This window comes from Zea mays, chromosome 10, assembly GCF_902167145.1.
Source record: "Zea mays cultivar B73 chromosome 10, Zm-B73-REFERENCE-NAM-5.0, whole genome shotgun sequence".
Taxonomy (NCBI): domain Eukaryota; kingdom Viridiplantae; phylum Streptophyta; class Magnoliopsida; order Poales; family Poaceae; genus Zea; species Zea mays.
The window spans coordinates 64,158,324-64,169,523 of record NC_050105.1 but is presented as its reverse complement, the minus strand read 5'-3'; the positions used below and the strand labels follow the sequence as shown (position 1 = coordinate 64,169,523).

Genomic DNA, 11,200 nt, shown 5'->3' with positions numbered 1-11,200 from the left:
ACGGCCTCTCGGGGAAGCTATCCGAGGGCTCGGATCGAGCGGAGGTGGGCAGGATTGGTTTGGTCACGGTGGTCGCCCTCGGGCGGCTCTAGCGGGTCGCGGGGAGGTTGCCGGAGCTGCGGGCGAGCTCGGGAAAGGCAGGCGCGGTGCGGAGGGGGCGATAGGGAAGGTGGCCATGCATGGGGGTGGGCTTTATAGCCACTCGCGGGCACGACACGGGCGTGGGCACGGGGCGGCTGAGGGCGCGCGTGCGGGCGTGCTCTGGGCGCGTTCCCGAGTGTCTGCCCACGTCGAACACGTGGTGGTTTACTTCTGCCAGTGTTCAACGGCCTGTTTGGGCGCCGTAGCGTGCAGATCTCAGCAAAAATCCCATGTACGGTCTCTTCTCTGCACCATATCCTATCTTTTCCATGTGAGTTCCAAGCAATGGTCGGGGTTGAGAGATATGGGGGTGGGAAGTTGGCTCTGTCCGAGCTGTCCAGACCGAGACAAAAACCGTGTCAAGTCGTGTCAAACGACTTAGGGTTGGGTTCAAATTTTTCCATGGTGTTCTAGAGGTCTTTAGGCGCCATTTTGTTATTTGGGCCCCACGGTTTTGAGGTTTGGAAAAAGGTGAACATGTTTGACTTTGAAAGAGGGTTGGTTTTGAAAGTGAGAAAAATCTGGTTTTTCTTTTATGTCCTTCTCTTTGGTGACCTTTTTGGGGTTTTTTCTGAATTCTTTTTGGGGTCACTCTCTTACTAATTTTTGTAGTGTATTAAGTGTACTACAACTTTTATAATTATCCCAAGTCATGATAATGTGGTTTACATTGCCTTTTTATACTCCCCTCTAGGGCTCCATTTGCCTAAGGGAGTTGAATTAGGGTTTGAGCCATTCTCTCCTCTTTAGGTGCATGATAAGGCCAAAACATGACTTCTAAGATGGGTTACACCTACTTAGGATCTTGACCCCCAAGTTTGGTGTCTTTTGCTCAAACTAAACCACATGTTATGATGGGTTTAATAGTGTAGGCTTGAGTGAAAACCCTAAGTAACACCTGGGGTGTTACAGATATAGCCTCCTTTGCCACCTCATTCGTAGTCCCCAAGCTTCGGCGACAACCCTTGTAGCCTTAGCGGCAGTCCGCACCGCCTCCATGCTTAGGATGTGTTTGGTTTGAGGTTAAAGTAGGATAGGCTGGACGACATCGTCCGCTCGATTTTTTGGACCACACCACCACAAAAAATTACTCTGATGTTCACCTCGCTTCCGCGTGACTCTCATCCAAACATCGTAGAAAATATAGTCGTCCACTTTCATTACTACTTGTACGTCCAACCAAATCCTTAGCCACCCCACCCGCCGAAGACTAAGAAGGCCATTGTGGGGTCTTTAGGGTCTACACCCAGGGTGGTAGATGATAGAGATTCTGCTAGCAGCATCAAACATCTGAAGGCTCGATCGCAGGCCAAGGATGCACCTGAGGGCCCGATCTACCAGTGGGCGACCCTGAAGGCGTCAAAGACTTTGATCTCATCGCTCGAGCGATAGGCTAGGTCCCCAGCAGAGGCTTCAAAGACTTCTCCCTCCTTTGGAGAGGTAGGGGCCGACCCAAGGGGGTCTGGGTGGGCCGTGGCACACCCTAAGCCACGACCAGCCCACCAAGATACCACCCCTATTCCCTTAGCCTTCGCTCTTCGCGTGACCACACGACAGAGCAACCTGTGCCACCGCCGCAGCTCGCCCCTCCTAGCCATCGCCCGACATCGCACCTAGCGTCGAGCGTCCCAGTCGGCCAGGCGCCACACGCCCATGCCCCGCCAACCCCGTACATGCCCACGCCCCTCCCAGCGGCCAGTGCCAGGACATCGCAGCTCGCAACAGGCACCGGTCCCCGTGGCCCCACTTCCCTTGCGTCCGATGCCCGCCGCCTCTGGCTCCCACTTCGGCTTTGTTTGGGTACTCTAGTATTAGCACCAATCCACATGTGTTGAGGTGGATTTGGGTGTAAATTAGTTTAAGTTACACCCCAATCCACCTTAATACATGTGGATTAAGGTCAATACTAGAGTACCCAAACTAGACCTTCGACGTCTACATATCTTCATGATTAGTGCTGAACCGAACCATGCTGTTTGCAGTTGCATGTCTACTCAAAACAATAGAAAAACCAATATGTACTATTAGTATTTTATTCATCCAACATTATAGTTCACCTTTTACTACATGTAGCCCATACTTTTTAGGTGTCTCTAATATGGTCAAAATCATTCGTGTTGCATGATGTATTCAAAGTATCTTGAACTTCTTAATATCCCAGAGAAGCAGCTTTCGTGTGTCTCTGGTCTTACATTGAACCGTGTTTAAAGCTAAAATCTTAGAACATGTAGATAGTCTTCACTTTGTAGACTGAATTATTATTAAAACCGACACTATGAGGCTTTTTACTTTGTACAATTTTTTTCTATTTTATAATATGTTTGAATTATTTGCATTCTAATGTGTGCAACTTTCGTACTTAACTGTTGATTGCTAAACATTATATCTATTTATCAAACTTTTTATCAAATCTACTATAAAACTGTATATACAGTTGCATATAAAAAATTTATTACGGTACATCCTGTATAAAAAACCTAGATCCGCCACTGTGGAGAGGCGGTGAACGCCAAGGCTGTGATGGCATATCATATCGTATCTATCACTAACCTAGCTAAGTAGCATATTACATTACATTACGTTATGTTATATGATATCTATCATTAACCCAGCCAAGTAGCATGTAAAGCTGACTCTTATTCTCCGCGCACCGCGCTTTATCAACTATGGTTCAAAGATTTTCCCTTGAGATCAAACCAAACCCAGCATGCATCAGCCTGCGATCAAATCACCGCCCGTCGTCGATGACTCCAGTCATCGCCGGCGACGGGGTGAGAGGCGCAGTCGTCTCCCTCTGCACGCTGAACTCCCCGGTCGTGTCGCCAGAGTAGCCGCTGGTAACATAGCTGCTGTTCCCACCCCTGCGCTGCCACTCAGTGATGTAGCTTGGCTTGGTCACCACCTCAGGCACCTCGATGTCTCCGGTGAGCATCTTCACTACACGCGACATCGGTGGCCGCTGGTGAGGCGAACCCTGCGTGCAGAGGAGCGCAACATTGATGACTCTGATGACTGCCTCTTCACCGTCGGATTCTTCGATCCTTGCGTCCAGGATGCCAAGTGCTTGGTCCCTCTCGTACAGCTCCCAGGCCTGCAAACCATAGAGCGCTTCAGTAGGTTTACAAGAATGAACTGATGCCTCTTCTTGGGCTTGAGAATATTTTGATCAGCTTACGTACGTACCCACTCAAAGAGATAGATCCTGTGTTCCTCCAAGGAATTGTCAGTGTTTGGTCGACCTGCGACAGTCTCCATTGCCAATACCCCGAAGGCGAAGACGTCGGCCTTTTCAGTCAGATGGCCTCTCATTGCATACTCAGGCGCCAGGTAGCCACTTGACAACGGATAGGAGGATATTCAGTCAGATCAGCATTCGCAGCTATATACACAATATGTGCAAGGGTGGAATCAATGCACTTACAACGTGCCTGCGATTTTAGTGCTGACATGAGTCTTCTTCTCATCAAAGAGCTTGGCAAGCCCGAAATCGGAAATCTTGGGCGTGAGGTCGGTGTCAAGTAGAACATTGCTGGCCTTGATGTCCCTATGCACGATGCGCACGCTGGACTCCTCATGAAGATAGGTTAGGCCTCTTGCAATACCTAAAATGATCTCGAAGCGAGTTGGCCAGTCAAGGATCGTACCACTGTCACCTGTATATTGAAAAAACGAAAACCTTGAGAAATGTATTTTCTATATAAATAGAAATGTGATTAAGGGTGATGAGTGAAAGTGAGCACACCAAAGAGTGCTCGATCAAGGCTTCCGTTCTCATGGTACTCGTAGACCAGCAGGGGGGTGCTACTGTCAATGCAGCAACCATATAGCTTCACTAGATTGCGGTGCTGCACAGCAGAAATTGTGGCCACTTCTGTCACAAACTGGCTTTTCCCCTGATGTGATGTTTGGGAAAGTTGCTTCACAGCTATTACCCTCTCATCAGGTAGCTTACCCTGCGAAAAGAACATAAAGTTAAATATATGATTGACCACAGAGGTTTCTAGATAGCTGAATTAGTTACCAACTTCTACAAGAAAATATTAGAAAGACGAATTTGCAAGAGTAAATTGTCTGAGGGAGTAACCTTATAAACTGGTCCATATCCGCCTTCTCCAAGAATATTTTGAGAACTGAAATTATCTGTAGCTAACTTTAGTTCAGCATTACTGAAGATGTTTGGCCTTCCCACCATGTTGTAAAGCTCTGTTTATTTTGTTTCATTTCAAATGGGAAAGAATCAGAACCAGTCAGTTGTAAGATTCGATGCCTAAATTACTTTATAAATGTACTTGATACCTTCTTGCTGCTGTGCTGCTCTTCTTCTCTTCTGTACCAGCATAAAGATTCCAGCTAAGGCGGCTAGTCCTAAGACAGAAGCACCAATTACTATTCCAACAATTGCCCCTGCTTTGCTTTTCTTTTTGGGAACACCATTTCGCACAGTAGGAGTAAAATCTGAAAAAAGGACATTTGATATTATTAGCATTCAACAGGATACTTATCACAAGCTACTATTCATAGATTGGGTTAGACAGTACTTGGTGTCACACTCAATGCTGAGATCATGGGTCCATAATACCCTTGAGTTGGAATGCAACAAGTGCCCTTGCCTGCCCAGAAGAGATGGATCTCAAGGAAGTTTTTGGACACAGTTGCATTGTATTTCTTATATACTGCAACATATGATTTTCCACCAGCCGTCTTCCTTATGTCGAAATTCTTTTCTTTCAGACCACCCTGTACAAATGTCTAGTAAGATAACAAAGTATTTTGGCTAGGAAACATAAAAACTCCTGATCTATGATGGACGGGATATGCACCTGGATGTATATGTCAAAAACTCTCCTTCCAGTGCTTTGCCAGGTGGGTGATTCTGGATAAGCAAACTCTGCAAACTGAAGCTCAACAGTATAATTTCCATTCTCAAGTCCAATGCCATAGTACCGTAGCGATGATGGTGACATCCTTGCTGTTTGGAACAGTTGTGAATCCAGTGCATTCTGAAACTGCTCGGAACTATCTATTGTATAACTTCCATTTGGGGCCTCATTAAATTTTCCAACATTGCTAACACCCCATCTTGTTTGACCAGTAACATAATATGATGCAGCTCCAATATTTGTAGGATCCATTTCATAAAAAGTATTATCTAAGCCCCTAAATGATTTGTTACTTCCACAGTCTACGGCAATGGAGGAATCTGCAATGAAGAACTATAAATATTAACCATATTGCATCCCCTGAGATCATGTGAACTGCTGAAGGTGGTAAAGAGTCAGAAACATACATTCCGGAGAGCCACGGAAACAAGGAATATCTTGTTGGAGACAGTTTAGGCCTGAAGGCAGAATGCTGCTCATTTCAAGAAAATAAGAAGGTTAATGCTCTCAATTAAAAAATACAACTCTCGGAAGGCTATATATTTAAAAGTACCTGTTGTTGCTGCTACCAAGAATGAAGTTGTTGGCCACCAAGTTCCTTTTAAAAAAAATCAACTTGTCAAACAACCGAGTGATAAAACCTTGAGCATATATATATTTTTGCCCTTCAAGGAAATTTTTGTACTTTCAACTTACAATTGCAAATTATTCTGGGTAGCCCAAGAAGGAAAGCTACCAGAGAGCTGGTTGTAAGAAAAATCTCTACAAAATGGTAAAAATAAAAAATTACTATAGATAAAATAAATACACAGTTTCAGTAATTAGAAAAATATAAAATTATGTTCGACAACACTAAAATTTCCTGACATACAAATTGTTTAGTGAAGGGCTTTTAATATCAGGCAGGCTTCCAGAAAGGCTGTTATTTCCGAGAAACCTGAATTTGTTAATGTTCATCACAAACAAAACATACAAGTGTCAGCGTAAGAGTTCAGTTGTATTATGAAGATTATCTCTTCAAAGAATCCCTTACAAGAATCCAAGGTTGTCCAAGTTCAGTATGGACTGTGGAATTTGGCCTGTGAGATTGTTAAAGCTCAAGTCCCTGTGCCATGAGACATAAATATTACTTGAAAAGATGCTCCTATTGATTTTTTTGAAAGAAAAGCAATAGCAACAGATATTTGTAGAATGGCATATAATGAAATACTTACAATAAGGTCAATCCAGCTAGATTAGAAAAATTTACTGTTGCAAGAGTATCAGATATCCTGCAATTTCTTAATATCCTGTAGAAAGATAACCAATGTCAGTACCATCTACACTGCCAAGATATGAAACAGTACCTTTACAGCGAAAGTATGTCGCATACAGGACATCCAAAGATGTCAAGTTACTGATAAAGGACAATGAAGAGCTCCCATTCACAACATCACCGATCCGTCTGCACATCAAGATCTCTAACAAATCAGTTCCCATGACAAGTTTGACCTTGTCAACTATCAAAGGAACAGGGACAACAACGAAAGAAGTACTTACAAGGTTGTCAATTTGGTTAGATTGGACAGACTTTTTGGGATTGGGCCTTCAAAAGAATTTCCTTGAAATCTCCTAAAAGTTCATAAGTTTTTGTTCGTATTAAGCCAATTGCTAAAAGATTAATTTGCCATTTGAAAATGTTATTAAGCACACAGTATCAAGACTTTTTATCGGCCAGTTTGATCTGATCACATGAAAATGTGTTACATTTTTATTAGGAGTGAAAAGAGAAAAGAGTTAGTGTGCTTATGCATAAGAAAAGAACAAATGCACAAAGTCCTATTGCACAGTTTCCAAGAAATATTGGTTCATGAATAATTGTACCGAATGATTGTGTGAAGGAATTAACAGTAGTCTTACAGAACTTCCAACTGAGTCAGGTTCCCAATGAAATCAGGTATTTTTCCTGTGAAGTCGTTGTCCGATGCCCAGCTGCATGCACAAGAAAATACATTACGCTAAGTGTGTGATGTTACATTGGAAATAACTTGTTGCTGCTGTATTGAGCCTACAGGATCTTCAAGTTCTTAAGCTTCGAGAATGTTGAAGGGAATGGACCACTGAAGCCAGAGCTGTCAAAATATCTGCAAAAGTAATTGACTTAAATTTTAAATCTTACAGAAGTGAAGTTTGGCAATTCGCTGCGGCAATGGCGAAACGGTGGCGGCTGGGCGTATTGCGGACCGCGCGTGCGAGCGGACAGAAAGAGAAAAAAGAGAAGGGCGGCAGGGATATTTTTATCCGTTAATTTTTGGCGGCTAGAGCAATGGCCGCCGAAAGTAACCGTAATTTTTGGTGGTCTATAGAAACCCCCAAAAGTAACCATTAATTTCGACGGCTACCGCTAGGCCGCCTAAAATTGTGCGGGCCGATAAAAATGAGCAATTCCTGTTGTGAAGATGCATTTTACATTTGCTCCAGTTTGGACAAGTTGCCCAGTTCAGGCGGAAGTTCACCAGTAAAGTTGTTCAAGCTAATGCCCCTGAAAGAAAAGTAAGTAGTTTAGACTGCAACACACATGACATGTATATAATGCTAATAACAAAAAGAATAAAATACACTGGCGGTCCCTAAACTTATAGCGTTGTATCATCTCGGTTCTTAAACTTTCAAAATGCCCATACAAGATCCCTAAACTTATGGAATTATATTGTCACAGTCTCTAAACTCTTAACATGCACATTTCGGGTCCCTATACTTCTATAGGTGTGTCACCTCTTTTCGTAAACTTGTTTTTGGAGTTTGGACCTTTGATGACACCAAAAAACAAATTTAAAGACCCAGATGACACAAAACCATACAAGTATAAGAACCCAAATGTACATGTTGAGAGTTTAGGGACTGGAACGATACAACTTCACAACTTTAGGGACATTAAATGTACACTTTGGGAGTTTAGAAACTGGGATGATACAACACTACAAATTTAGGAACCACCAGTGTATTTTACTCTAACAGAAAATAGGCATACTTTTTTTGTTGGGTGAGCCATTTGAAACACCATATAAAAGGTGGGAATGATATTGATGTGCCAATATTTATTATTTGAAGATGTGTGTTTTTTTCACCTAGTACTAAATATAGTCCAATGTCAAGTAGCAACGTACGACACCAACACATCGATGGCTAGGCAACAAGGCCAAGCCCAATTATCCTTGATTGGTTCATTTTTCAATGGGTAAAATATATTTTCGGTCTTTAAACTTGTTGCTCAGTGTTAACCGGGTCCATAAACTTTTAAAGAGTGTCAACTCGGTCCCTAAACACTGTTTGGGTCTCAATTACATCCATACGAGTCGTGGTTGACATATGAACCCCACATGTCAGCATGTATCTCTTCTCTCTTTTCCATAAACGCTGTTTGGATGTAATTGAGACCCAAACATCGTTTAAGGACCGGGTTAGCACACTTTAAAAGTTTATGGACCGGGTTGACACTTAGCGACAAGTTTAAGGATTGGTTTATTTCCTAGATTGGTGTGTATTAGGAAGGGATAAATATTCCTAAGCAATGGTTGAGGAAATCAAGCAAAGCAACAAAATTGTTGCTAGGCTTCTCCTGTGTGCCTTTCCTGCTCTCTCTCTCTCCCGCATGTGCGTCCTCATGGCAAGGTTCGAGCCCTAGCCAATGGTCACCTACCCCTACAACCTCTCCAGTTACCGTAATATCATCGATACTACCAGTTAGCATGTTTAATGTATAACTAGTTAGTTACCCGTACATTGCTACAGATTCTATATATATCGTATAGGTAGATTTTGCTTAAATGAGATGTTTATTCAACCAAGATTACATTTTCCCCAATTATTAGTATATGTATTTATAGTATATCTTCTTTATATGACACAAACATACATGTGCTCTAGGTACAAGCTAGTCGCTTGTTTTGAGCTGAACGTCTTGGGTTTTCGTGCTTTATAGTTATAGTAGACTTATCAGCTAAAGTAAACAGTAAGTGGAGAACTGTTACAGTGAGATAAAATCAGTAAGGTTCTCGTGCTTTATAGTTATAGTAGACTTATCAGCTAAAGTAAAAGTAAGTGGAGAACTGTTACAGTGAGATAAGATCAGTAAGGTTCCCAAGTTCCTTTGGAAGTGTTCCAGATAGCGGATTGATAGCCAGAGATCTTGCAAAAATTTCGAAAAAAAAGTATGGTTAACACAAAGCAGTAGCTAGCTAGTAAACGAGGCACAAGAAAGATTTGAAATATAATCCTTACAAATACTGCATGGGAAATTTCCCGATGAATGAAGGCACGGGACCTGTCAAATAATTCTGCATCAGGTTCCTGAAACATCATCAAAGCCACCAGGCCAGTTAGCCAGATAAAAAGTAGCAGTGTTAACTGATTCTTGGTAGACAAATATGGGGGCATTACTGTGAATAATTGTTGGGAGTGCTTTATTCAGAAAAAAAAAGAAACTTGAGAATATATACAAGTTAGATGCCATACAGGTTACTGAGATAGGTGAGGTTCTCCAGCTCGGCTGGTATCTGGCCGACAACATTCAAGCCATACACTCTCCTGCAGAAGCAAATAACATGTCAAAGCGATCGAGACATCATCTCATACATATATAGGTTGAAATACAAGGAGCGTCTATATGGGAAAAACGTTTCTCCAGTGCCAAAGTCAATAACGTAACAATTAAGCCCCGCTCAGGCGTTTCGTCGAGCAGACGGTGGGTGAGCTCCGGTGGCAGATCGACGCGGGTGGTCCGGGAGGGGGAGAGCCGGAGAGGATGAGGATGAGGATCGGAAGTGAGGAAGAGCCTACAGTTTGGTGATGTGACAAACGGTGTTGTCGTCGTAGGAGCAGTCGCACTTGATGCTCGGGTTGATGGTGGGGCTGTTGTCGACGTCGGTGTCGTCGACGGCGACGCCGCTGCAGAGCTCGCCGCTGATGTTCCACCCCGGCGACGCCTTCAGCCCCCATCGCCCCAGGATCGTGCTCAGTGCCGCCGCTGCACAATTGCACGCATACGGAAAAAAATATAGTATATAATATATGCTTTGCGCACGAATGAAAATTTTGCGTCCGTCCAAAAAAAAACACATCATATACATGTAGGATTTCACTTAGCTTGCACAAGAAATTTGTGTGGGAGATATCAGATGTGGTTTCTGCAAGCACTACTACTACTAGAGTATGAGATTTACACGCGCGAGGGGCTAGCTGCCAATATATATAGGTCTTGGAGAGACTACACGCCGACATGCACATTTATATACGTACGTACCTTCGGCTGGATCAGTCCGTGCTGTTTGCTGGCCTCTCGCGGCTGCCACCCACGAGCACGCGAGAAGCAGCCAGAGGAGTCGTCCATGGCTGCTGCACCTGCACCTGCTGCGGCCTGCCATATCCATCTCGCTCGCTCCCTCGTTCGTTCTCTGCAGAGAAGCAAATAAAAGGTGTTTATTTAAGGATCAAAATATCAGCAATCACCATCATGCAGAAAGCTGACTAGCAGCGGCGTGCGTTGTGTTCTCTTCCTTCGCGCATCTGATTGTCGTCTCCCTGTCAGCAGGTTCATACATACCACTCGAGAGCGATAGCGACGGCAGTACTTTTTGTGTACTACGTTCCTATCCTTGCAGAGCCAGCAGCGACTTTGAACATTGACCAACTGTTAATCTCGTGCTCTCCTTGATGCATGCGATTTTAATTGATAGTTGCATGGGGTGAATTCGGTCGATAGGTGATGCAACACTACCGGAGTATGCAGCTTCAGTCCAACAATTTTTTTGTTACGGTTAATTTAGAACTGGTATTGACGACGCTAGCTTCAGTGCAGGTTTTAATGTGAAGATCTCTACAAAAGATATTAGTATATCTACCGGAATTCGCGCCTTTGCCGAGTGCCGGTGGCTTTGCCGAGTGCTTTTTATCGGGCACTCGGCAAATCCGGCTTTACCGAGTGCCGCACTCGGCAACGTCCTGCGCTCGGTAAAGAGCTAGTTTACCGAGTGTAGGACACTCGGCACAGCCGAGCACTCGACAAAGACTTCTTTGCCGAGGGTCAAGCACTCGGCAAACATGGCTCTCGGCAAAGGGCCGTTAGCGGCCGTCTACAACTGACGGCCGTCAGTCTTTGCCGAGTGTCAAATATCGGGCACTCGGCAAACATAGTTTTTGTC

General features: G+C 43.8%; 1 protein-coding gene across 2 annotated transcripts; it reads right to left on the bottom strand.

Annotated features, from left to right (window-relative positions):
* Positions 1-2,511: 2,511 nt before the first annotated feature.
* LOC103641142 (probable LRR receptor-like serine/threonine-protein kinase At1g56130) lies at positions 2,512-10,693 on the bottom strand. Of its 2 annotated transcripts, none has more exons than XM_008664509.3 (25): positions 10,528-10,608; positions 10,303-10,453; positions 9,840-10,026; positions 9,516-9,587; positions 9,282-9,350; positions 9,117-9,188; positions 7,471-7,542; positions 7,073-7,144; positions 6,921-6,992; positions 6,561-6,632; positions 6,394-6,465; positions 6,236-6,310; positions 6,055-6,126; positions 5,893-5,958; positions 5,718-5,783; positions 5,575-5,619; positions 5,429-5,493; positions 4,962-5,341; positions 4,680-4,878; positions 4,438-4,596; positions 4,226-4,344; positions 3,884-4,094; positions 3,563-3,794; positions 3,325-3,475; positions 2,512-3,232 (listed from the first exon to the last, which is right to left on the bottom strand). In XM_008664509.3, exons 1-25 carry the CDS (start codon positions 10,594-10,596, stop codon positions 2,870-2,872), a joined length of 3,183 nt encoding a protein of 1,060 aa, XP_008662731.2. In that variant the 5' UTR covers positions 10,597-10,608; the 3' UTR covers positions 2,512-2,869. The 2 variants fall into 2 exon arrangements, with proteins under 2 accessions (XP_008662731.2, XP_008662732.1); XM_008664510.3 differs by having other exon boundaries at positions 2,531-3,232; positions 10,603-10,693.
* Between the last annotated feature and the right edge of the window lie 507 nt (positions 10,694-11,200).